The 27,224-nt window shown below is 38.6% G+C and overlaps 2 protein-coding genes and 1 pseudogene across 2 annotated transcripts in view; 1 reads left to right on the top strand and 2 right to left on the bottom strand.

Moving 5' to 3' along the window:
• Positions 1-27,224, top strand: part of ccdc40 (coiled-coil domain 40 molecular ruler complex subunit) — a 313,416-nt gene that overhangs the window by 26,467 nt on the left and 259,725 nt on the right. The window lies entirely within an intron of this gene.
• Positions 7,684-13,370, bottom strand: LOC137793335 (high-affinity choline transporter 1-like; annotated as a pseudogene).
• LOC137792974 (multidrug and toxin extrusion protein 1-like) lies at positions 16,284-26,806 on the bottom strand. Its single transcript, XM_068588839.1, has 16 exons — positions 26,586-26,806; positions 25,416-25,517; positions 25,202-25,270; positions 24,841-24,989; positions 23,366-23,408; positions 23,175-23,219; positions 22,986-23,083; positions 22,244-22,341; positions 21,540-21,721; positions 21,137-21,245; positions 20,229-20,304; positions 19,453-19,522; positions 19,225-19,357; positions 19,013-19,107; positions 18,020-18,083; positions 16,284-17,937 (listed from the first exon to the last, which is right to left on the bottom strand). The coding sequence occupies exons 1-16, from the start codon at positions 26,754-26,756 to the stop codon at positions 17,717-17,719; spliced, it is 1,725 nt and encodes a 574-aa protein (XP_068444940.1). The 5' UTR covers positions 26,757-26,806; the 3' UTR covers positions 16,284-17,716.

Genomic DNA, 27,224 nt, shown 5'->3' with positions numbered 1-27,224 from the left:
ATTTGTCAACGTGTTGCCTCAGGTGCATGTGCCCTGAGTTGACATAACTTCTTTTAAAATCCTCCCACTTCTCCGCTTCACATTGTGCACAGTATGAGTCAGGCCTTCGTTCAAAAATTACAGTGGTTACCTGCCAGATCGCGAAGGGAGGGGAAATTCTAGGTGACTGCACTTATAGCTCCTTCACCAGTTAGCAGTGGCTGTTTCCTTCTGGTAAAATTCCACATTTGCAACATTTGATAGTGGCAAAATGACACCGAATGTCCATATCTTCTTATGGAATTTTTGTGTTACATAATAACGCTGACAGGATGGGGTTTGCAGCCAATACATTGCATTTCATTCGGACATGTGCAACAGGATGTGCAATAGGATGTGCAACAGGATGTTTAATAGGATGGCAACGAGGAAGCCTGTATATGGGCAAAGCATCTGTGCTGAAAACAGCATTAACATGCTTTAAAGTGTGATCGGTGTAGGCTTGAGCAAGGATAATGGTGCTGCAGTAGAGTTCCTTCATCATCATCAATCCATCATCAATCCATTTTTTCATTGAAGAATAGCATAAAAACTAAAAAGAAACAACAAGCGACAGTATTGGTCAAATGCTTACATTAAGCCTTTGCTCACTATTTGGTCCAACGATAAATTAATCAGTATTGTGAAACAAATGTGTGAACTACTTCATTAAGGTAGTCAAGCTTCACGTTTATTTACTTGACACAGAGCTAAACATAGTACCAAATTATGGTAAATTATAGTGTTAGAAAAATCTTACTCAACACCGGTTTGTAAAATCATTCAATCAGTACATTTATTCTTTGTAAAGAATGAGCAGACTCAGAATTAAAACAACATGATGAAATAATTGTGTATCCCAGACTACTCTCCAGAGAATTACCTCCTAAATAACACACAATCAAAAGAAGCCCTCATGTCGTCTTGCACTTATCGTAAACCTTCCCCCCGACATCCTATAGATATTTTTTGGGAACAACAATGTATGTTTTATCTTCAGTCCAGAACATACAGATATAGCAGATCGCTTGCCTCTCAAACTGAATTTTATGTAAGGCAAAGTTCACACCACAGTCATAATTAGGGTAAAGTTCACTCATACATCACAGGCCATGAAGCAACATATATTCAGAGGAAATCAGTTTTTCTCTATCACATATTAAGTGCCCGTTTATGAGGCATATAAAATCATACTTTTTGTTTAGAAGCAGCAGATGACTATGGGAAAGCTTGGTGCCGTTACTATTCACAATATATTAACTCAGGTTTTCCTCCAACAAAATGAAACAATCAAAGACTTTATTCCTCATGTCAATCATTAAAATTGCAATGAACTTATCAAACAGGTGTATGGTGATGTCGTGGCGAGCAATGTCACCTCACAGAGGGGTCAGGGTTTGATCCCCAATCCCGGGGGGTCCTTCTGTGTGGAGTTTGCATGTTCTCAATAAAGTCATATGTTTTAAAAAATTGCAAGTCTGAGCTGTCAAACATCTTAATTTAGTGTATTGCACGTAGTCCACAGAAGAGCAACAAATGTTAAAGGTTAAAGCTTGGAAGCATTTCGCCTCTCAATGGCATGTTGGCGAGCCGGCGAGCCTAACAGGCTTATTTTCCAGAGTTGTACTCACACTCGCAGCAGTATTAGAGACATGTCAAGCGTTAACGTGATGGTAGCTACTGCTGCAAAACTGTTGCCTCGTTTCCAACTTGTGAACGTCTGACTTCTCATGTTACTTGCTCCATAGGACCTACTTTTTGTACAGTGCATGGAGCTAGGTTCATGCACCCAAACATATCACAATTGAGACCTCTGGGCCCTACATGAATGTCAAACAGGCTAAAGGGCTGTAGAGCTACTTTGTAATAAGACAATTGAATAGAAATACCCTGCTTTAGTTAGAGACAATGCATCTAATATGATTGTTGCTGCAAAATTAGGTGTCTTTGTCTATGTTAAGTGCTACTTGCAAGTCAAATCATAATTATTCTGCATTTTCATATTTTTACTTATCCATGAGATGCTTTGTTTGTGTTCCAGCTTCTTGGTCAGCTGCAGTCTGATTGGATGTGCTTTGAAAAAGGTCAGCAGTGAACAAGGTCAAAGCTTTAAGTTCAAGTTTGGGTGCAGAACACAGCAGCGAGGTGTAAAATCCAAGATGTGGATAAAATAATTAAAGTCTTCCTCCACAAGAAAACAATTTCTTAACCTGTTGCAAAGCAACTCTGCTGCAGATTATGAGTAATCATGTTGGTTGTGAAAGTATTAATTTCATATTTATTGTAATTATATGGTACGCATAGTTAGATGTCATGATCAAATGACAGTATTGCATAATTTGTTTATTTTGTCAGAGAAGACAGTTTTTTTTGCTGTGCAACACTCCCTTGCCTTCTTTAATCCACTGAAGCCAAAATTCATTTAGATTGGTCCATCCTTGCCAACAAAAAAAGTTAAAACGCTAAACATGTAAACTGATCTGAGATGGAACTAGAAAATTGTGTTTTTAAATTGGTTTCTGTTAAAAAATGTGTCCGGTCTGAAAACAAACATGAGATCAGCACTCTGTGGTTTGTATAATAGGTGCCTGTAGATTTAGTGTGACACGGGGATACCGCTCTGACAACAACATTGTTTCCCTCTCAGTCATTCGGGAGTTGTTGTTTGACTTGTGTGGCAAATTAAGTTTAGGAGAACAGGTTAATAATAATGACAATAATTATGTGTTGATACATTGAAAGCCTTGAGAAAGCGAGACCAGATAGTAGATATTATTCAGAACGTGTTCTTGCTTGCCCATAAACTGAGTCAAAATAGTTTTTCAAATGTCAAGACTATTTCAACACAGTATCATAATAACATTTGCTTGCCTTAATGCAAAAAATTTCTCTCTGTATGTGTTTGCCATTTGTGCCGGCTAATAACTTTAATACAATATGTTCATGTGATTAATATTGGTTGCTTCTAGAAAAGAGAAACACTTCTTACTAAGCTGAACCTGTAATGCCACACTTGGCACCAATTGAATTATTCAAGACGGAGGTTGAGCCTAAGTCCAAGGTGGGATACAGATACTACAATTCATTTCAGCAGCTGTCAGCTGGCGGCCAGGTTAAATCAAGCTAACGCTCCCTGTTGCCAACATTCTGCCTCACTTCCAATTCTACCATGTGTGAGCCACAGTGCTGAGGTCAAGGATAAAGAAAGACTGACCGGAGCCAAGTGAGGGGTGGATGTATCAGGAACATGTTGAAACGAAGAGGAACCAGGTTATATTGTTAATAGCAGGACTCTGGCAAGACAGAGAAATGGGCTCTAGCTCCAACTAGCAGGTTCACTGGGTCAGCCAAAGCTGGTCTCTTCTACCAGCTTGTACGAAAAATTATTCACTAAAATGATATACACCTTCTTTATTTTGAATCAATGGTTCCAGCTGAAAATTATTCATATAAAAAGTATAGCAAAGACAATTACAGATTGAATAAAACTTTGAAGTACGACAAAATTATTCCACGGAACGGGCCTTGAATACATCCCATCGTCCAGGCTACCGTATCTATAGTATAACATATAACATTGATTTTCGGGATGTCTTAAGTTTTAATGAGTTAGAAAGTTCTCTTCCTAAACCCATTGTAATACATAATGACTTCCACGAGGAAGCGCTATTTAAATCTAGTTTTCTCACAGTATTTGTGTTGTTAAATTGAGCCTTTTTCTTATCAGCCATTTTGCTGCAAAATGTATATTATACAGAAAACCATTGTGAAAATGTTAACAAGTTATGTGTTACAGGTCTATTGAATATGCAGTGTCAAAATCCATGGACTCACTTGTAACACTTTTGGCATACAGAGTTAACAACAGCTTGATATATATGGAGTTAACAACAGCTTAATAAGATGACATCGAGTTGGTGTTCATTTATGGAGTTAAACAGGTGTTGTCGGAAGTATTCTGAAAATTCCCTCGTCACCTCATTTTTAAACAATCGGGTAAGTGTCTTTAAGACACCTTGCTAATATTTACAGTCTAGTGTGCTGAAGTCATGTCAATACATCAGAAAACAGCCTTGAGAGATCGAGGAAAGCTCTAGGTGTGTTTACTTTAAAATTGGCCTTCCTGCTGTTTCTGTTTCTGTTGTAACGTAAACAAACAGGCTAACTGTGTGATTGGTGTGTGTTTAACTAATGAGACTTTTAACTGATAATTGTGTTCTTTTCAGAGACCCTGCTGCTGAAAGCAAAACTTGGCGGGTATTTTTTTCCAGCTGAATAGCCTGCAGTGACATATTGCTTATTATATGTATATATGTGTCTGAGTGAAGAAAGTAAACACATATTTTGCTGTAGAGAGGGGAAAGTGAAACTAACTAGTTGGCATCACTAGGCACCATTTACCACAGTGCAATTGAATGGCTTTGAACTACAAGCAGTCCACTATCAAACTATCTCATTACCTGAATTACGCTTTAAACACTCTCACACACACACACACACACACACACACACACACACACACACACACACACACACACACAGACACACACCCACACACACACAGCAAGTTGGTAATATTAGTGTTGTACAATAACTTTGGCCCCCCCAAAGTCAAGTTATTTTTAGCCAAAAAATACCGCAATGGTGGGTACGGCCAATGAGAACACCAGACATGTGGTGAGGGGGAAGGGGTTGCCTGTTAATCCTTTAAAAATACAGAGGATTTTGACAAACAGCTACATTCAGAACACTTTATTTTAAAAATTGGATGGAACACTTTGTTTTTCTTTAAACGATGAATTTGGGAAAAATTTAAATAGAACCTGTTAATATAGAACCTGTCAGAAGGTTTACATAGGACCCTGTTTGCTGTGTAAAAATTGCAGCTCTCAAAACAATATTTATTTTAAAATGCAACTGTAACTTGTATTCTAAAGAATCTAAAATAATTGATAAAGTACCAGGTAACTGGAGTATTGATGAGAGTGGCAGTATTGATCCAATTATTATGATACCGACCCTTAGTTCTGACACTTCTATTAGCAAACCCCAGTGTGCAATATGCTCAGCTGTAAATACAGTATGCCTCCATTAGAGAGTTAGTCACCACTTTCTGTGAGGACTATTTTCATTTTGTACACAACACCAGTCAAGTACACTCGTAGATATTTACAATATTCAATTTAATTTAATTCAGTTTATTTTGTAAAGCCTAAAATCACAAATGCAAGATTTCCCTCGGAGGGCTTTACAATCTGTACACATGACATCCCTGTCCCAGAACCTCACATCGGATCAGGAAAAACTCATCAAACAAAGATAGTAACACAACTACAGGTTATTACTGGCCTAATGATCTTGAGAAAATAACAAAAGTAGATTTAAAAAAGAATCCAGTGCTAACTCTTTTCCAATTAGAGTAGCTCACAGCACAAGGACTTTTTTCAACAACAACAATATCTACAATGTCTTTGAAGATTACCAACCTTGCCCTGAGACCCTATAACCCAGATGACGAGTACACTATTATAAACAGATTCAACTAGTTTACAGGCTGCTGATGTTTGAATGTAACCGGAATATTGAGCATCTAGGCCCTCCTCCTTCTTGTAAGTGCTACACACACAGTTGAAAGTAGTACTCACACAGTCAAGGAAGAGCCAGGGGCATAACTGCCAACCATGTTGGAGATTCTAGGTTACATGAAATGTGAAACATGAACATGAAAACGTGTGCCAAGAATTCTTGTCAAAATATACAATGCATGCCTTTTCACTTCCTGTTCTAAAATAGAATGACTACACTTTATTTAGCTGCCTTTCTAGGTACAACCCCATCTGTCTGTTTCAAAAGCAGAATGTCACAATCTCATGTGGACGAAAAGTCATCTCTTTCAGAATCTGAATTGAACCATTATGCTTTTGCATACGAGGAATTTGTCCAGGTGCATACATGTAACATTTAGACAACAAACATTGAGCAGTAAACCGAGTGCAAGTTAATTGAATTGACTACTCTCGCTGCATCCTTGGGACAGACTGGGTTGTTTTGCAGCATGAATTTTCCTTGTTAAGAATCACAGAGCCATGTTGCACAAAGCCAGCTGCAGAAAATCATAAAACATCATTAATACTAATTTAAGAGCAAATTTAGCTCAATGGCATGCTTTTTTGTGGCCGAGGAAAAGTATTACAAGTCCAAGCAGAGTATTAATGTCTGTTCAAGACACAGGTTAATGCCTTCTCTATCATTATTACTGTACAGCAAAAATAACATATTCTACTGTATAGCAATAATAATACTCAAAACAGACACTATGGTTAAACATGTGCCAATACAAAGACGGGACACATCCACACACATTTTTTTATACATTTGCTATTATCTAAACTAGACTAAACTAAACACCTACAAAAGACTTGTAAATTAGACTTTTGTCACACGGATATTCTTATAACTTCTCTCTCAAGCTTCCTTGTTTTCGGATCTGCTTCCATATACCCTGTTAAATGTTTGTCACGCCACTTGCAGTGAATACAAACCCCTCCCTCCCTGCATCTGTTTCAAACTAGGAGTAGACCTGTAGAGTTTCAGGGAACAGGATCCTTTCATTCCATCAAAAGGAATTTATTGTGAAAGACTTGCAGGAACGTGAAATTCAAGCGATGGTGCATGCTTCCTGAAGAGTACTTCAAATGTATCTATTGCCATCTTGTGGAACTTGTATGTCACTACAAATTACAGTTTGGCCGGGACACTAGCGCACATCACTCACAGTGGAAAAAAAGGACCATACCACTTAAGATGAGTCATACAGAACAACAAAGTCTTAATGAAATGACTATATTGTTGAATTTATTAAATGAGTGGCAATGGACAATGCACTCAGTTGGCAAGCAAATTATATGACAAGCACCAGGATTTAATCCCTCGTTTTTGGCTGTACTTGAGGTCGGCCTTCATTTGTTTGTGGACACCACACTTAATAATTTGTTAAGATTTAGAATTGACCATACTTCAACGGGAACATTTTAAGTCTTACCTCAAGGGACAATAGCCATGTAGATTGTTTATTTGTATTTTTTATGTTCAGATTTTGAAATATCCACCTTTGAAGCTTCTATTGCTACCCCGATACAAAGGAGGTGACTGTATAACATTTTTCCAAAGTGAAGAAGTGAATTACTTGACGTAAGAGATGCTGTTTATGGAAATATATCCTATTGTTATTTCACGGTGCTTTGATAGGTTTAAATAGGAGCAGGTTCTGTTTGATAAATAGGTGCCCAATAAGTAGCAACAGGCATGCTCCTTTGGTAAACCTATTCTTAAAAATTCCCTATAGAAATACAAGGTTAGTCTAGGTTCAACAATATTGTACACGGATCACGGACTATCGACTAAGTGGAATTTAAAGTAATTATTTTTTTTATTTTGGGTCCAAAACTGTTTAGATTGTTAATAATATGTTTTGTGCCTGAATTATACTGTTTCTCTTCTTAAACCCATATTAAAATGGTCAATACTGACGGAACAATGTGAAATATAAACATAACATCATAACCTCATTAGCAACTATTAGCAGTTAACAGTTTAACATAAAGGTACCTTTCTCTCAGTATAATCATTCATCAAGATCTTAATCAAATTTCGATCAGCAGCTTTTCAAAAGGAAAGACAAGGTAATGGTCCAGTTTACAGCAGTGGCTGTAAAGCAACTCCATGTATGTTCTTGTCATACTCAGCATCTCTTTTAGTTTCTTCTCTGAGATTCTGTGTGATAGGATCCACAGGAGACACAGGAACATTATGTTTTACTTTAAAAATGTCCCACCTCTCAGGTAACAGGCCATGATTTAACATGAAGGAAGCCAGCACGGAAAACACTAAGATGGTGACCAAAGTGCAGAGCATGGAGATTGTCCTGACCGGGGACTTTTGGACATAGACGCCCTCTTCTAATGTGCAGCCGGGAAGGTGAAGAACAACAGGGAGACCTACAGCGTTCTCTCCCAACAGAATTCTTACAATCAGTCCTATGATGTAACCCACCACGGCACCGTAACCATTTGTGACTTTAAAGAAGAGCACAGTGACCAGATGGGGGAACATAAGGGTGTAGGAGACGTCTGCTCCGAGAATCCAGAGGACCAGGGGGCTGTTGATGTAGAACGTTATGAATGTCCCAACCAGACCCACCACCACCACTGTGACCCAAATCACCCATTGCATTTCATTGTCTGATGCCTGGGAACACAAAGTCAGACAAAAGGAAAGCCTTCATTATTCATTGACGTACATGTGCTTTCCAAAATGTACTAATTTAATGTGTTTGTTTTATTTAAATTTGCCATAAATATACCTAACCCTTAACTCTGGAGACACAATGTTCTACTGAGCCGCCACCAGCAACATTTTGTACTCCTAACCTGTTTACGCAGGATGTTCTTGTAGATGTTAGAAGAAAAGATAGACGTTGCAGACAAAAGGGCCGAGTCTGTGGATGACATGACAGCAGCGGCCACAGCTCCAATTCCAATAATTGAGACGAAAGGCGGAGTGAGGTATTGAAGGGTCAAGGGCAGGACCAAACTGGGCTGACCACGTACATATGGAGATGGAGAACCGTACAGCGTCAGGTTCCAGTCTGGACAAGAGAATAATGATAATAATTCTTGTAACATTTCCTCACCAGAATACGAAATTCATAGAGCACACATATACAAATATGGGCTGTATTAAGGGTAAATCTGTACCAATCCAAGAAAGTTAAGGATTAAAATTATTCAATATCCAAATAGTATAGTTTAAACATTTAATTAGTGTATTTTAATGCTGCATTTATCTAGTTTTTGCTCATTGTGGGCAATGGAACGAGCTGTAGACACAACAGTGACATGTTATGACCTACAAAGCTTTGATGGCACAAGTGTTAGCAAAAAGTTGCATATTTTCATATCCAGCAACATACACATTTATTTGTAGCTGTGTCTTTGGCCACCTATTTTAAATAAATTATAATTATAATTCTGCAACAGGATTGCACACCAAAAAGGCAGCAGTAGTCGTATTAATTTATGCTGCAAAAGAAAAACACGACAAAACAATAACAGCATTTCACATTTGTCAAAATGTTTACATTCAGAGAAGCAGCTCTATGAATTACTGAGCAAAATGTTTTCAAAACATAAGCAATGAGTATCATACATATTCTGCAAAAGATTTGGCCAAACAAATAGCTCCAGGCCACAATGCGTGTCCTGGAGCTTACTCTCGCTGTCTGTCATCTCTAACCTAATTACCACCTGTGGAGGCGCCAACAGCCCCGACCAACGCAGGAGGGATTCCGAGTATGGCGATGAAAATAGCTGCTGCATAGCAGGTTAACTGGGCTGTTCGTGACGAGGATGCAGACAGCGTCCTCTGGTGGAAGCTCTGAAATGAAACACTACCAAGACCCTGGAAAAAGAGGGAGGGAGATGCATGTTGAGGACAAGAGAAGATGAGGAAGAAAACCAAATAATTAAATATATTAAAATTAGGGCTGGGCAAAGTTGAAAAAAAATGAATCGCGATTAATCGCATGATTTTTCTGCTTTAAATCGCGATTAATCACATTATGCGCCAAATTCAACAATGAAGTAAAAAAAATGGTGCATTGCAGGCTTTTATTTTAAAGTAATGTTATCAGAACAATATAACAGGCACTCTGGAGCAACAACAAGTTAACATACATACATATGTAGTTTATAAATATATGTGTGTGTGTGTGTGTATATATATATATATATATATATATATATATATATATATATATATATATATATATATATATATATATATATATATATAATATATTTTGAACGGGTACTGTTAAGTACTAAGGGTCCCTGTGAGGGACAAACCACTCCTTCTCTTGTCCATGTTCAGTCTGTTGCTTACCTTAAAGATGTTAAAGACCAGCAATTGATTCACTTTATACAAAAGAAATAAGTGCTTTTCATATTTTTCAGTTCGGGTTGTTTTCCTCAACGAGAAAAGTCCAGTCTGTGCTGGCTTGAACAAGTGCACTGAACATCTTGTGATGTGAGGAAAGTTCTCCTCTTTGAGAGAAGAGTAAAGATCCAGAAGTGATCCTGCTTTAAAGTGCTCTGCATGGCTCAAACCCGGGGTCAGGAGCTTTGCACATGCACGATTAACTTTCAATTTGGACGCGGCTGGTACTTGTAGCGCATCAACATGACTTGCCTTTAAAGTGAAAGCAGTGCCGCAGTAATGCGTTCATGTTTGATTGACGTCATGCCGGCCGGACTGGGAGAGCCGAGAGACGCCAGGTCTGAACTCCTGAGTGATTTAAAGCGATAAGCTCCTCCCATTGCAAAAAAACAAACAAACATGCAGTTAACGCATGATCAAATAATTAACGCCATTAAAGAATTGCCAGATTAATCTTGCGTTAACGCGTTATCGTGCCCAGCCCTAATTTTAAACACAAGTACTGGTACTCCCTCAGACTGAAGGATATCAGTGGTTGAGTTCAGGGAGAATCAAGGCTGTGCAGTCAGGGATGAACACTTGAAACCTTTCTTGCAAGATTTAGTGTCTTTTAGTGCTCGTGCGGCTGACTACTTTCATCCTACCCTTGGGCTAACCCACAGACCTCATTGAACTCATGTAATCAGATCTATATATATATATATATATATATATATATATATATATATATATATATATATATATATATATATATATATAGGCTACAGTACATTTATTGATTCATTAGTCTAAAAGCCTTCATCGAATACATTTTTGTAAATTTTTGATGTCACGATGCTTCAAAGCCCCCCAAATTATATTTTGGACAACCCTTAGAGGCAGGACAGTAGAGTATTGATGAATATTAACCTTACAATCATTAAGAAGTCATCAATCCACTTCCAGACTTCGTCCAGCTCCAGAGTGCCGACCCAGGGTTCTTGGAACGTGTGGTTGAAGGCAGTCTGGGCAATGCTTGTAGATATGGGGTTGAGCAGCAGGAAAGGGACACACAACCACTGCAAATAGATTCTATGATCAGACGAAGTTAGACGTAAAAAAAAGAAGAAGAAAGGACACGTATATGACATTCAATGCGTTGATGTTTGACATAGATGGTCTAGATTTTTATTTTAGTACTCGGCCCCTCCTCTTCATTCTCTACTTGGCAGCATCATACGCCACCACAGTCTTCATTTCCACTGCTACGCTGACACACTTATCCACACCTTCATCACATCACAACTGGACTACTGCAACAGCAGCCGGTGTATTTCACATTCACCAAAATCATTACCAAACTACAATACTTCTAAAACTCAGCTGCCGGTCTACTCGCCCACTCCCGCACCAGAGACCACATCACCCCTCACTCTGTCCAAGTATTGAACCTGGTGGATTATGTGCTTGCTGTGACTTCTCTCCCTTTTTTCCCCCAGTCCACCCGTGATGTGGACTTACACTCATTGAAGGCCTAGCTCTAAAACCACGGCCCGCCACTGAACTGTACAAAGTAATGTTTATTTGTATAGCACTTTTTACAGACTAGGGTCACAAAGGGCTGAACAAGGGTGAGGAAAACTGTTTAAAAAAGAAGAGAAAAAAGATTTAAAAAAAAGATTTAAAAAAGCAGGTCATAGAGTATTAGAACACTAGTATTGTAAATAAGTATGTTTTTAGTAGGCTTCTAAAAGTCGAACATTTTTCTTTATTTGATTTGACAGTCAGTTGTTAACTTCAGACGTTGAAAGAACTGCTGGCTACTTCAATACACATGGGACTAAATCATAGGACAAGTTGGACATTATTGTGAAGTACTGGACCTTTGCATGAGGACATTTTCTCAAACTTTGTTGAACATTAGGTCTACGGTGTTGAATGTAGAACTGAGCTCAAGGAGCACTAAACAGAACAGTCACCTGCGTCAGATGACATTAATAAGTCATAAGTCAAAGCAGGATCTAAGTTAGTTTTTTTCTTTTTTTAATAACGGCTGGATAGTGTTTAAAATAGGCAGGGACACTTCCTGTAGACACTGAGGAATCAAACATTTATGGTATGGCAGGACCAATAATTGTCAGGATTTTCTGAAATAGAGAAAATGGTATAATCCAGAGGGCAAGACGACGGTACAAAGCAGTTACTCACCAAACTGACGAAAACTAGACAGAGCTGGATAACATCAGTGTAGGCCACTGAATAAAGGCCTCCTAACAAAGTGTAGATGATGGCAACAGCTGATGAGATCCAAACACAATAGGCATAGGGCATGTCCAGTATCACAGTCATAGTTGCTCCTGATACACAAACCCACAAACACAGGAAAATGAAATGCTTTAATTGCATCATCTCATGACAAATACTGTATTTTATGAGGTTGATATATATTTACCTAAGCCAAGCAGAGTGGAGGAGACCCACAGCACATCCACCAGTATAGAAGGCAGCACCAGAGCACCACTAAGTGTATTGCCATACTTTATCTGCAATGGGTCCATCATGGTGACATACTTCTTATCCCTCATTGGTTTGGCAAAGAAAAGACCACCTTGTGCAGTGGATGAGCTGCTATTAATGTTTTGTATTCACTCCCTGAATAATGTATTTAAAACTCAACTTTGTGTTGGACACATTGCACTTCATCCTTTAGTAGTTGATGTTGTAGGCACGCTACATACAATTAATTCCTGACAATTTAAAGTGTTAATTAACATATACTGTAGCTGTTAAATACAATATTTATAAAACAGATCCAATAAGCCACATTGAAACAATAAGCCTTCTGCCACTATAGTTAATGGCTTGTCATACCTATTATGAAGGACACCATGTAATGTATAGGCATAAGAGCCCATATTAAGCCCATTTTCGGAGAGTACACCGCCTCTGCCACACCCAGGATGAAACCACCTCCAACCCATGTAGCTACAGATGGATGACACACACACACACTTTAATTGGAATATATTGTACTTTTAAGCAATATGTGCACAGTTGCAAGTGTAAGTATATAGCAAACTACATATTGTATTTCTTTGCACAACACTCATGCCTAGCTAGCAAAATAACTGATAAAAAGAGCTGATACACAGTTTGGCTAACACAAGTTTCTAAGCCCCACAGAACAACTTACCAGTCATGGTGAAAATCCCAACCAGCAAGCTGATGTTTCTGTTTCCGAGAAGCACCATTTCTGTCCTACTTCCATGGCTGTTCCTCTGAGCCTTTCTGGACTTCCGGGCAGCCCAAAGCCCCGTCCCCAGGATAAGGATGTAGAACACCACCACTGCAATTACACCAGGGATGTTCAGAGCCATGGTGGTCAATCACATGAGCGCACCAAAGCCCGGCAGATGAACTAGTACAGGGGTATTCACTAAATGTTCAACGAGATCCAGTTTTTTTCTCATTCCTCATGCTAAAGTCCGGAAAACCTTTCTTTGTTTTACTAGACTATGTACCTCACTCATACTACTTATGTCATATGATCTCATATTTGTCCAGACCGTTCTTCAGTTCTAATTTTGCATTTTTGGATTTTATAATTCTGATTTTGCAATAGTTGTTTTGGCAAGTTTATTGTTAATAGGGCAAAGGTGAAAGGACACTGACACAGCGTGTTCAAATAAAGTCTGAAAGCTGTACACAACACATGAATCTGGGGCAGTAAAGGAGGTTCGTACACCCATTGCTGGGTATAGTGCCTAAACCTCATGGACCAATCATTGTATTAAAGATCTACTGGGTCTAAAGTTTGTGCAAGCCAACACTAACAATTTATTTGATTATTATGAATTAATCATCAAGTAACTTGAGCTGTCAGCAGCGCCCCATGCAGGTGTCCCGGGTGAAGCATCTCCGGGGCGTAAACGGCAGGGACAACTAACTCTGCACGATAGTCCACCAACTGGGACATGTAAATCCCAAGTCTCTAAATTGCATCCCAGTTTCCCTCAATTGCGTCCTTTCCTTACGTCTTACCAAGGAAACCATGCGAGGAGAGAGGACACAAGGACATGAGACGTCCTTTGCACACGTGAAGCGACGTTGGTTTCTGATGACTGCGGCTGACTGATACCTGATCCAGCTGTGTGTCGACTTTAACAGCTGACGGCGTTTGTGTCCAAACACATAATTAGTGTAACGGAGTTGCTTTCTGTTCCGGACAGTTTTTAGTAAACATTTCAATAAAAATGCATTCAAAAATATTAATAAAAATGATTGTATGTTTTCAGTTGATGTAATGGTTTTAAACTACGACTTATAATAATAATAAAGACACAGTTATAAAGATAATTAGTTTAAGAGTGGAGCTGTTTTCACTGTAGTCTGTTACTTGTTAAACAAACTGCATTGAGTATATTTATCTGTGTTCTGCTCAGGATCGATTTGTACCAACGGAAGGCTTTTATTTATTAATTATTTATGTCGGTATGTTTTGAGATTCTGATTGTGACACTATTATAAAAATAACAATACATGTTGTAAAAAGTGTTTCCTCTCTCTATCTTTCTGATTTGAATTACATAATAAAAGTCATTGAGGGAAACAACAGATCTAATCTTTCAAAAAAAAGAAGTTTGTGGTCCTTTTGTTGTTCAGACCTACAATGAATGAACATATATTTTAACCAGATTAATAAGAAAACAATAAAATATATAACTTGAGGTTATTCTGTAATGAACATTGAGGGGGCGGGTCGAGCGTTAAAACACTTCCTGAAAGCTCACTCTCGTGGCTCCTCGATCATGACTCCTCCCTCCTCGCTCCTCACTTCTTGCTCCAGAAAAAGAGTTTAGCGACGGCCGTCAAGATGGCGACGCAGAACCACTTCGAGGAAACAACAATTTAGAGATTTGGGATCTTCAGACCTTGATCAGCACCCTTCAACTTACACCTGACCAGTTTCTAGCCAGGACAGAACCTTCCCAATGTTCCTTATTATTTGAATAGTTTGTTTTATAAATGAATATAACATAGTAAAAGGATAAAATTTAGAATCTTCTGAGCGGTTGAAAGGATTTTTGGGATGGTATCAAAAATAACCTAGTCTCGAGCCTTGAGCTGCTATAATCAAACAACAATATGATTCAACAATGATCTGCAATTAGTATCGGTGGCAGGAATGTTTTAAACAGCATTTTTTGTACTTGTCCGGCAGATGCTCTCAGACCTTTTCTCCTGTCCAAGTCTCCTTACTCCCTCCTGCCCTGCACTAACCCCATTTCCTCCAGTCATCTAACCTTCCCTCTCATCTGTTACCACTTTCCACGTAATCCCTGTAAATTTTTAACCAGCCCTTTCAACCGACTCCGTGCCAATTTGTCAGTCACATTGCTGTTTTTTTTTGCTGCATGCCCTTTGTTCCATGTCACTGAAACATTTTTCTTGTTACTCTAAAACCTTACCGGTATCTGTACCTGCCTGCCTGCACCCTGTCACCTCTGTTTCTACTGTTTGTATTTATTAATTGTTCTTGACACAAAATCACCGAACCCTTCCTGCCTGTCTGCATTTGGGTCGTTATCCTGTTGCCTCCCATTCGCCACCGTGACATAACCAAGACAGTTTTGATTTTGCTCTATTACATTCTACTGGTTACTCACAGTGACTAAAATGCAATACTTTATGCTGCATTACTTTTCCAGACAAGTTGGAATAAAAGCAATAACACAATGTGGCCTTGATATCAAACCAAGTTAATCACAGTGAATCTGATTTAGTGGATATCTTGCTGAAATATTGTACTTGTCTAGCAATGAAATAATCATGAAACATGTTCAAAACTAAACAAATGTTTTAATCGGTCGTGCATACTTTGGCCATAAAGTGCATGCTACTGTAGCAATCAATCTTTTGCAGAATCAGATTAAGCCACCAACTACAATGAAAATAGTGTGCTGCATCCTGAATGCATTTCATCATGTAATCAGATGTTTTACCGTACAGCATTACAGGTTTTTAGTAAAGAACAACTGATGATTTTAGTGGCTTCAATATGTGTGAGTTGTCTCCAAGCTGATGGCATCATCAGTTAATTTGTTTGACTTTGAAGAGCTCCCTAAAAAGCCAAAGAACACATTTTCCCCAAAGTAAACATGTTTTTTTATTCTCCTATATTCTACTTGTTTTCAACACAAATTATTTTACTTCTACTCCAGCAAAAATAATACATTTTATTTGTGTGTGATAAAAACGTCCACTCCTGAATCCAAACCCTCATAGGGCTTTGAAAGATATATTTTCTTATGTAGGCTGTGAAACAAAGTGTTTAATATGAGGTATAGTCTGAGGTACTATTGGTTACACACATACGTACAACACAATTGTATCAAGCCTTTTACTTTATTGAAATAACAATGATGAGAATACTACTCATACTCAAAAACAGTCTGAAGGAATTGCTTCCATCAATTCCTTGGCATTGATGATCTTCACTTGGATTTTTGTATTTGGCAATAAAATATTTAATTAGTTGACAAAAGCATTTAAAGAAGAAGTAGTGGATGCAATGCTGAGATGAACACGTTTAGAGCACATTGGAATGTATGTGCATAATATACCACATCCTGATTCAGGGACATCTACATCAATCCCACTTGTATTTAGTGTATACTACATCTGACCATGATCATAAGAATAACGCTAACACTTTTGGTCTCGCAACAAAACTTTGATCACAAAATAATGAGTACTATTGTCATATGTTGCACACACACACTCTCTTTTCCAGGGTTGTGATGTCACTATTTAACTATTAAACAATGCATTCACATTCAAGAATGTGTGTAAGTGGTCCTCTAAAATCGGAACGTCCTCGAAACAATCTTTAACTCTACCTGAACAATATCTGAAATGCTCCACTATGTTACATAATACAGCACTGATACTGATATTGCTTATTATATTATATAATAAAATAATATATATTGTATATTATATGATTCAAAAATATTTTCATTCAAAAAATAGCATGTTTCAAGATATTCTTACAAAGTTGCATTAAAGGATTAAGGGAGAATAATTGGCAGAAATGTAATGTATGATTTAGCACACCTGTGTCTTATGCCCACTTTAATGCTTGTATCGCTGTTTAGTACCAGAATAGCCTTAAAAGGCAATCATGTCAAAGTGTTGTTCATTATTTAATGTTTTTATTCATCTTGTGGTTGTGTCAGTTGTGTGAAAGTAGAGGCACACTGAGCTTGCTTTTTCTCTAATGGTCTGAATAAGTCGCTAAAGTTTGTTGCTAGCTGTGGCCTCTGAGAACAACCTAAACTATACAGTCCTCTGTGCTATAGTGGCACCAACAATAATACAACTTGGAAAAGTTAAAAAGATGTCTGTTGCCACTTTAAGCAACTATGTGCTCTGTAGACATAGTTTTGTATTGTTGTCCAGACTGAATTAAAAAAAAGTTTGGTCCGTTCACTCCTCAAAAACTATTTGGGTCTTTTTTTTTTGGGCTTGCTAGATATTTCATGTATATGGCCTTGTTTAATTCTCTGCCATAGAGTGGCTGTCCAGTCACATATGAGAGGGTTGTTGGCTAAAATCTGCGCAAAGCAGCAGACTCAGGTTGATCCTTTATGGGAGTAATAGTAACATTAACCCTTTTCACTACAAGGGATTTTTTTATTGTTAATTCATGCCAGCGGATGACTTATTTCAGCAGCCTGGTGAAGAAGATGTTTGCCAGGATTCCAGAGATGAGAAGAACGATCATGAGCAACAATGCGAGGCCACGTCGTAAAACCAGCTGTGGTATTGACAGAATATTTCCCACGGTAGTGGTAGTGGATATATCTTGGCCAGAAACATGCACCTCCTCATATGTGTTGTCCTCCTCAGCACTGGATCCAGTAGCCGGGTTCTGACTCAAGTCTAGAGGATTGAGGGAGAACCTTTAGTATACACAAAATGCTGCCACACAAGGATGTTTCAGTGAGTCTGCATTGCAGCTTACCTGTATTTCCCATCACAACCATCTCTTTTTCTTCTTTGATCTGGACTCCTGATCTCACAAGAGCCTGATCCAAGAGGTTCAAGACGATTAGTAAAGGGACAGATCACCCATAAATCAAAAATACATACAGTACATTTCATATTACATAGAGCTTTTTATGCAGCTAGACTGTTTTGGTGTCATGCAGCGTTCACACCAACGCAAATGGTCGAAAGCTTTTTCGCGTAAACTTGGTCCGACGCTGAGATGCGCAAGCCAATCAGCGTTGAGATGCTCCGCCCGGCATTAGCGTCGTCCTGCCATTGCTGATTTCAACTGGCGGCTAGTTCGCCTGAAGACCCAGTCGAACTAACTCATTCAGACGCAGATCGGAGCTATATGTGCTCACGGATAATATTATGAACCCAGACGTTTGTGGGACTTCTACGACAAGTTGAAGCGAAACTGGTAGTTATACCAATAGCGGATGGCAGATATGGTAACTCTTTTCACGTAAAGCCACGGACAAGCCGCGAATGAAGCAAATTTACCAAATAAAGTCAAGTATTATTTAAAAAAAAAAGTAATTGTGAAGATTCGCAACTCTGTGAACGCAGCATCATCAGTTGCCTAGTTTTGGAGATATCAGCCGTAGAGATGTCTGCCTTCTCTCTAATATAATGGGACTATATGGTACTTGACTTGAGCTGTCATTTGAGAAAACTCAACAGTAATGTCTGATGACATGGTTACTAAAGATAACCCTGAAACCTTAATGTAAACACTTTCATGGAGGAACTATGGTTCAAAGGAAATAGTGCCCTACAGCCACGTTCTATTTGAGGGGAGACAGACATCTTGACGGACAATATCTCCAAAACTAGGCACCTTACATCAGAAAAATCCAGGTTGATTAATAGCACGACAGATGATTATTATTTAAAATTTTAAACACATCTCAAGATGAAATCAATGAGTCTCATTTTGATTGGTAAACGGATGAAGGGCACGCACCTCTTCAGCTGCCTTCTTCCAATTGAGTTTGCACACAAATGTGACGTAGACAATCGACTGTACCCACACTGCAGAGGTGAGCCCTATCCATAGTCCTTTTAAGGGGGTGAAAGCAGTGTTTGAATGGCTTTCCAGAACACTTATTGACAAGCAGGGGGTATGACGACATGCAGCACTCATTTAAGTACACTGTATTACTAGTCTGGTCTTACCTACGATGCCCATTTTTGCTGGAAACATAAGGGCCACACCGATAGGCAAACCAATGAAGTAGTGTCCCACCAGGTTACACACAGCACCAATCATTTGTTTCCCTGCTCCTCTAAGAACACCTCCAGACACACCCTGTCCATATCAAACAGAGATTTGGTTGAGTCACATTCTGTACAGGTCAATATTGGGTCTGAAATCCTGATAACTTGCATGAAATTGTTTCTTACCGCAACAGCATCAGCAAGATGCATGAAGACAAATATGATCATGACATCAGCCACTCTCTGTAAAATGTCTCTAGAAATGAAGATAGAGATTATTACAAGTTTTGGCAAGGGCGTGGATATGAGAGCAGTTATTTAGAGGGCTTTTTTTAAACAAACCAAACTCAGTCCTGTTAAAGTGGACCAGCAGAAACAGGACTCGGTTCTATTTGTGTTCACATCGTGAGTTCATTTGAAAGAGAACTCAGTTCTGTTTCTGGCCCCCTCAGCTCTGTTGGGGCCTCAGCACTCTTTCTGTTCACACTAGCTCCTCGGACTGTGCTGCCCACTGGCATATCCTGCCAATTCATCAGGGATTGGCGAGGATAATTGTGTTCACAGTGCTCAGGTTAATCAAACCGCAAAGTGGACTTGAAACCCCCACCAAGTTCTGAAGGGGTCAGAGTATGTTTTGATTCAGAAGAATTTGACTTCCTTTGACTTCTGCCATAATGCTGACTAATTACTCTGAGTTCCTTCAGAGGGCTGACAGAGCCCACTCGGTAATTTAATATACAAACGTCTCCAGCTGACTGATTAGGTTTGTTTATCTAAGCTGAAATGGAAAAGAAGCTGGGGCATAGAAATGTATGGCAGACTTTTTGAAAATAGATGTCTGGACCCCGATATGAAACTACGCCTGGTATATCACATAAACTGCAAATTACGGTAAACAAATTGAATCACTCTGTCAGTGCAAGAAAGAAAGAGAAGAATAATGCGTCAAAGATTTTACTCACAGCTCAAATGTGAAGACATATCCAATGACATTTCTGGCCAAGCATAAGCTGATCCCAACAAAACAGGCAATTATGACTGGATTGGGGACGAAAAACAAAAACAACTATTATTATATATTGACAACTAAACAAAAATTATGGGTCAATTCAGATGAATTCAATTCAGTTCATTTTGTACAGCCCAGAATCACAAATTACTAATTTGCCTCGGAGGGATTTACAATCTGTACACTTAGTGAAGAGGTGAACACAATAAAGTGGAATAATGTAAAGGGAATAGTTCAAGTGTTTAGTTCAGTTTATACACTCACTGAGTCTGTCATGGATCCGATCATTTATTTTCATTATAAATTGTGATTATTGATGCTGCAATTAAAAGATTGAAGATTTACAAAAATCCCCCATATCTCTTGTAATTGGTCGAAAGTTAAATTAAACATCTCCCTCAGGTCATGCGGTGAATTACATGGCAATGCCGGTCTTAAAAATGAACATTTAGACCAAACACACGTATTAACCAGAGCTGACATATACAGTGGTAGTGGAAAAAGATCTTGTGGAATATAATGACCCAGTAGACCCCTGGATCATTACATCAAGTATTTAGTTTCTCTTGTTTTTACTCTATATTGCTTCTAGATAATAACATTATTACATATGTATGTATTGACACTGTATATTGACTTGATTGGGATACAAATGTAATTTATTATTATGTCTTGTTTTCGAAACCTGATTTCTTGGATGTCACGCTGTCTGCATTGTTGATAGTGTCAAGAGAGCTTTCAGCGTTAATGAGTGCAATGTGTTAAACTATCTAAATACAAATGGCCTCTAAACTACTACCACTGCTCAAGTGCAAAGGTTATTCAGGCAAAATGTACTACACAGTATGCATTAGGTCTTACGTGCACAAATGATGTGGGTTTTGCTAGACAACTTGGCCTGCTCTATGTTTCCTGCACCAAGAGCATTCCCAACACGTACACTGGCAGCAGCAGAGAGTCCTAATGGGAACTATGGGAAGTAATGACCAAAAATGGATTAAAGCTGCTTTTCCTAAAAGAGATAGTATGGATTTTTTGAAGTGGGGTTGTATGAGGTACTTACCCAGAGTCAGTGTTTTACTACAGAAGGAGACAACCTTCCACATTGACTATAGATAAGGACCACATACAACCTTACTTCAAAAGATGAAAACTATCCCTTTAACCACAATTCCATTAGTGCAGTGACCAACACACACGTAGAGGGTTAGCCTTCACAATTAAGAAATGATTAATGGTAAGACAAAACATTTAGAAGACTTACCATGTAAGCTACAACAGTCAGCTCATAAGTTATGGACTGAGCTCCCAGCTCAGCCTCACTAATCACTCCGGCCAGGAATCCTCCTATTTCAAACAACCACCACTCCAGACAAAGCATGAGCATACTGGGGATGGCCAGCCGGACGAAGGGTCCCCACTCCTGCAGACATTCCAGTGTCCAACCTGTTGGATGTCTTACATTAAGCTGCTTTGTATCACAATTCAGAAAAGGATGGACGTAGACTGACGTGACAACAGACAAATTATATCTGCATGAGTTTATTTAAATTGATTCAAATACTCCAAGTGTATTTAAGAAACCAAAAAGTGGCCTGAAAGCTCAACAGAGCCCAGTCAAGTGGGTTCTCTCGGTTTGTAAATCATTTTCATGTCAGAATGACCTACTTCTTGCAAATTATTGCTAGTCTTAAGCAACAGCCTTACAAATCTAAAAGTGCATTCTAACTTGGGTCAGCTGCGTCATCCCTGTAACATCTCTTACGCACTTACAATACACAGTTATAGAGTGTAACTAATCTTGTCAAACATTAATTCCTGGAAAGTTCACAATAGACAACCAATTAAGAAGGTACAAAACACCAGAGGCTTAAATTATGAAAGAGAATGAAATTACTAGATAGAATAAGATATTTAATGCAGACAACTCAACAAGAGAAAAAAAGATCAATTTAAATTACAACTGACCTCCCCATGTGGCCTTATGCAGACCCTTGCAGCCAATGTAAACGAATAAGACTGCAGCCAGCATATACTGTGAAATAGCATTGGCTGCAGCAGATCCACTTCAAGAAGAAAGAAACAGAAGGTTTAGACCAAAGGAGAAATACAAATCATATTCACATTTTGTTGACAGCTGTTCATTGTTATCCATCCAGTATGTGTGCAGAAGACTAAAATAAAATATGTCTCTGTATAATGTCATCCAATACAACAATCTGGTAATAAAAACTACATTAGTCAAACTGACAAATCATATTAACTGTTGACTCAGAATAGGACAGACGGACAGACGACCTCGGTAAGGAGTCATAATAAATAAGATCAACTATGTTGCAGTTCACTGCTACAACCTAGTATATATTAAACTCTATTCAATAGATTCCAGTAAGTGACTCAGCAAAAACGGACAGCTGAACACCTCTGTGGAAACTGTGGTGTGCCAACATGAGACAAATCCAGAGCGTATCTACACAATTAAATATGGTACAATAATTGTTTTCTTTTGATTATCTTAATGAAAAATTAAATGTGATTAACCATCCAACCCAAGTGTGTATACTGTATCATATTAAATTAACTTACTTATGTGATGTGACAGGTAATACATGTCACTACAAGCATGGATAAGTGAATACACATTTGAGTGTTTCTAATGACACAATTGAGTGTTCAGCTCTTCTACAAAATAATGTGTTGGAAAACTCACGCAACGCCCAACTCCAGACGGTAGAGGAAAACGTAGTTGATGATTGCATTAAGGATATTTGCAATTGCTCCAGTCACAACTTGGGGCCATATAATTCCCTGTAAACACAACACTAGGTATTAATATAATTTCTTAATAACTTTAATCCAGCCACACACTTTAAGATTATGTGGGTTTGCTTTGTTGCACCTGATTTTGAAGATACCTCCCTTGGAGCTGGTACATAAAAGCAGCCTGAAAAAGAAAATAGAAAATTGGATCAGTGTCACTTTGGTGTTACTGTTGGCAAATTTGAGCTTGAGAGTAATAATCGAGTGAAAACCTTGATATGCTTTGTTTCATTATCCTGATACACAGAGTTTAAAATGCACTAAACTTACCGGCAGGGCAGGCATGAAGATCTCCACATATAGCTGGGCGATACTTCATGCAGGAAGATAACAAACATAAATGTCATTGTGAGGTTGAAACTGTATGTGTATTATGAAATATGATAGTTTGAGATTCATCCTCTGGTGGCAATGTTGGGTCTGGATCTAAATCATTAATCTAACTATCAAAGTCGTAGAAGACAACAAACAATCAACTTCTCTTTCATTAAAAACTGAACATAATTAGAGACTAGCTGGTGAAGAGAGATAAGATCTCCTTTTATCTTGGAATATAGATGAATATCGGACCTTAGTGCATTAGGTGGGGAGATTAAATGAAAGCTTTAGTTGCTCTGTGTCTGAGGGACGTGCAAATAAGCAACAACTTGCCACTATAACTATACTTAAAGCCGTCAGAGATGTGCTAATAGCTGTTTTTCTGCTGCCCCCAAGTGGCCAAGATGTTTTGCTTAATACAGTTTTAACAGCGTTAAGCTCTGGTTCTCTGCAGCTTCCTCCCACAGACCAAAGACATGCAGCTTAGGTCAATTGGACTTTAAATTGCCCGTTGGTGTGAATGTGAATGGTTGTCTGTCTCTATGTCTGCCCTGCGACGGACTGCTGACTTGTCCAGGGTGAACCCTGCCTTCACCCATTGACAGCCGGAATCGGCTCCAGCGCCCCTAAAGAGGATAAGCAGTTTTGGATAATGGATAAATGGCTTTATTATGACACAGCCTGCGACACACCGCGAACCAAAAGACAGATCAAAACAACTTTCTACATTAATAATGGGCTCACAAATGACAACACCCACAGATTATGTTTGAATTTTTTTTTACAAACGTTAACAGATTGGCAATCTAGCTAAGGCCCAGCAGGCTTCCATTCATTTTGATGTTTTTATGATGATGATCTCAACGGTACAACAGACACGGATGTCTGATTTAAAAGACAGGCGGTCTCTGGCTATAACTTATCTATGAAATCAGTTCTTAGGTTCTGTGAGAGAATAATATACTACTGAAGACTACCACAGCTACCAACCAGCATTAATATTTATATTTGAATGATAATGTAACTTTGTTTAGAGTTTCAGGCACTTGAGGTTGTAATGTCATCCAACCTGCATGCACTATTTGACATGACTTTGAGGTGTGTTCACAGCATTTCCACAACATAACCAAAATACTCTTGTCCATAAACTAACATTTGAACGTATGATCCGAACATAACTTGGTCTTTTTAGACCTTTAATCCTTTTTGGGGAACTCTGATAGATTGGAAAATATGTGAATGTTGGAAGAGCTACCAGGAAAAACACAAGATTTTTAAGGACATTTGTACTTTTTCATGAGTTTTGCAGAACAGAACAATTGGGCAATTGTTTTTCAGGACACGTGGAAATCATGTGTATAGTACGGTAGTCACTAAAGGGAAAGATGCTGAAGGTGTATATTTTAGGGCATTGAATAATTGCTCACCTGGCAACCTCTGGGTTCTGTTTGACAGCGAGTAGAAGAGGCTCAGTGTTGATGAGTAAAGCCCAACAGGGGAAACAGGCCAGCAGCAGAATCAGAATCCCCCTCTGGAGAATCACACCCACACGCTTCAAGTTACCGCTCCCATACGTCTGCATGAAACAAGGAGACGGATACTTAAATAAGCAGAGTTAGAAAACACCAAATCACACCAATGACCAAGGGTGTGATGGGTCAAAGAAAACAAGACGATACAAAAGCTCATTGTTGAACCCCAGGACAACCTGGGAACCCAGCAGTAGCAGTTGTGTTTGTGTAAGTCAGATAAATTAGGTGAATGAACAACATCTGATGAGGAAACTACCTGAGATATGAGGGTATCACAAGTTAACGATAAACCAGTTCCAATGGAAATACCAGTGACATTAACAACCTGCAAAAAAACAAACAAATAAACAATTCAAAAAAAAAAACATATCTCAGTTAATACACACATCTTTTAAATGATCATATAGACACCAGTACTGTGAGGCCGGTAAACCAGTCCAGACAGTTCGGACTCCGGAAAGCCTCCTCACCGCTATCGATAATGATACTCCTGCAAGTTCAGTTTTCCCCAGATGTCCACAGAACACAGTGCTGACTAAACTGATCATGAAGACCATGAACTGGGAAATGACCTGAAGTACAAAAAGAAACACAAAACCCTTCATCATTTTATTCAAGAATCTAATTATCTTTTACAAACTAAAAATACAAGCAACTCCAATACATCCATTCACATTGAAACACAAGCATGAAAACAAGTGTGTGAATCATATGAATAAATAAATAAACATGCAAGGTATACTTACAGTGCAGTCTTAAGTATTAAGACAATTATGACATTCAATGTTTTATCTTTAACTTTCAATCTGAGCGAGTGTTCATGGACCTCAGACCCTCAAGGAGCCAGAAGGCTTCAGGTTTACCATATTTAGTTTGTGATCATTTGGTTATTGCAAATATGTTTAACAAAACTGTAAGCAGCATGAAAGCCACAATACAAACTGGAATTAAAGGATCATAAAGTCGCCGTGCTCGAGGAGAGGCCTGGGTTTATTGGATCATTATTGAGAAATCGTTTAGTGAAAGTCAAGTGTCTTGTTGTCGTAATTAATGTACTATTATATTTTTTAGAACACCGCATTGCAATGTTTAGAGGCATTTATCCTCGCAATATTTTCTATTATCAAACATTAACAGCATCAATTAGTTGTTGGTAGATGATTACTTTAAACAAGCGGATTCATTGCAGAATGAAAAACAAACACACAATGAAAACTTTTCTTTAAGTAAATCCCCACATCCCATAAAATAAAGTTAGTTAGGGTTACAATAGTCCTAATATTGTGTATATTAAATAATATCCATAAACATAACTTTTTCAATGACAGAGTACAACCGTATTGTATAACACTGCGTCTGCAATTCACAACAGTTAATGATCTGATTTAACACATAATCCAGCCTCTCAAACCCTAAAACGCTCACCAAGCGTCCCCATCTCTGTAAAGCACAAACTGTATTCCGTAAATTACAACAAACTACTTACTAACGCTTGCACAAAGCACAGAAAGTGTAAGACACGCAGAGACATTTAATTAAAAATACAAATAAATGTTAAAAAAAATAAAAAAAAATCGACACACAAATAACAGTTAATGTTTCATTTCAGGTTCAGCTCGGACTGAGCCTCGTCTTCTTACCACTGGTCCAGCCAGTTTGACCAGTTGAAGCAGCTCGTGTCGGTATTCTGGCGGAATCAAGCCGCGCGCTTTCTGCACGCAGGAGCCCTGAACGGAGCGAGCATCCTCTGCTTTCACAGATTCCTTTTTTTCCTTAGAATATTCAACTGGTGTTTTACTGCAAGCGTCCATGACTGCAGTGTTCTCAGCAGACAGGTCGGGCGAACTTCTGCTCCTGCTGATTTCCCTTGAACAGTGACGGACAACGTGATGCGCAGTTGGTTAAATGTTTGTGTTTGATAACCAAGTACAGGAGAAGTTACGCACGTGGAGTTACGCACGTGGACCGAGAACGTCACGGACAAACCTCTTGCCAACCACCTCCTGCAGTTGTTGTGGGGCGTCACTGCCACCAGGAAGACCTTGTGATGCATTGAAGTGCACACTATGAGGTTTAGTTTCCTTAGACTTGATGAGGTTTGATGAGATGGTTCGGCATCCAAAGAGAGTACAATGCCGATGGAAATTGTTGAAGTACTCAGATCGTTTACTTTGGAAGAAGTAGGAATACCAGTGTAGAAATACTACAGTGTTACAAGAACACGTCATGCATTCAAACCATTACTGGAGTAAAAGTACAAAAGTATTAGCATAAAACTA

The sequence above is a fragment of the Clinocottus analis genome, unplaced genomic scaffold, assembly GCF_023055335.1.
Source record: "Clinocottus analis isolate CAN_PGR_092001 unplaced genomic scaffold, fCliAna1.0.p SCAF_22, whole genome shotgun sequence".
Classification (NCBI taxonomy): Eukaryota; Metazoa; Chordata; class Actinopteri; order Perciformes; family Cottidae; genus Clinocottus; species Clinocottus analis.
The sequence above is the reverse complement of the archived record's forward strand: the minus strand, read 5'-3'. Positions and strand labels throughout refer to the sequence as shown.

Coding starts and splice junctions, on each gene's coding strand:
- LOC137792974 (XM_068588839.1), bottom strand. CDS start 26,756: ATGGACGCTTGCAGTAAAACACCAGTTGAATATTCTAAGGAAAAAAAG. Junction 25,271..25,415: donor GAGTATCATTATCGATAGCG/GTGAGGAGGCTT, acceptor GTTTTTTTGCAG/GTTGTTAATGTCACTGGTAT. Junction 23,084..23,174: donor GGAGGTATCTTCAAAATCAG/GTGCAACAAAGC, acceptor TTGTGTTTACAG/GGAATTATATGGCCCCAAGT.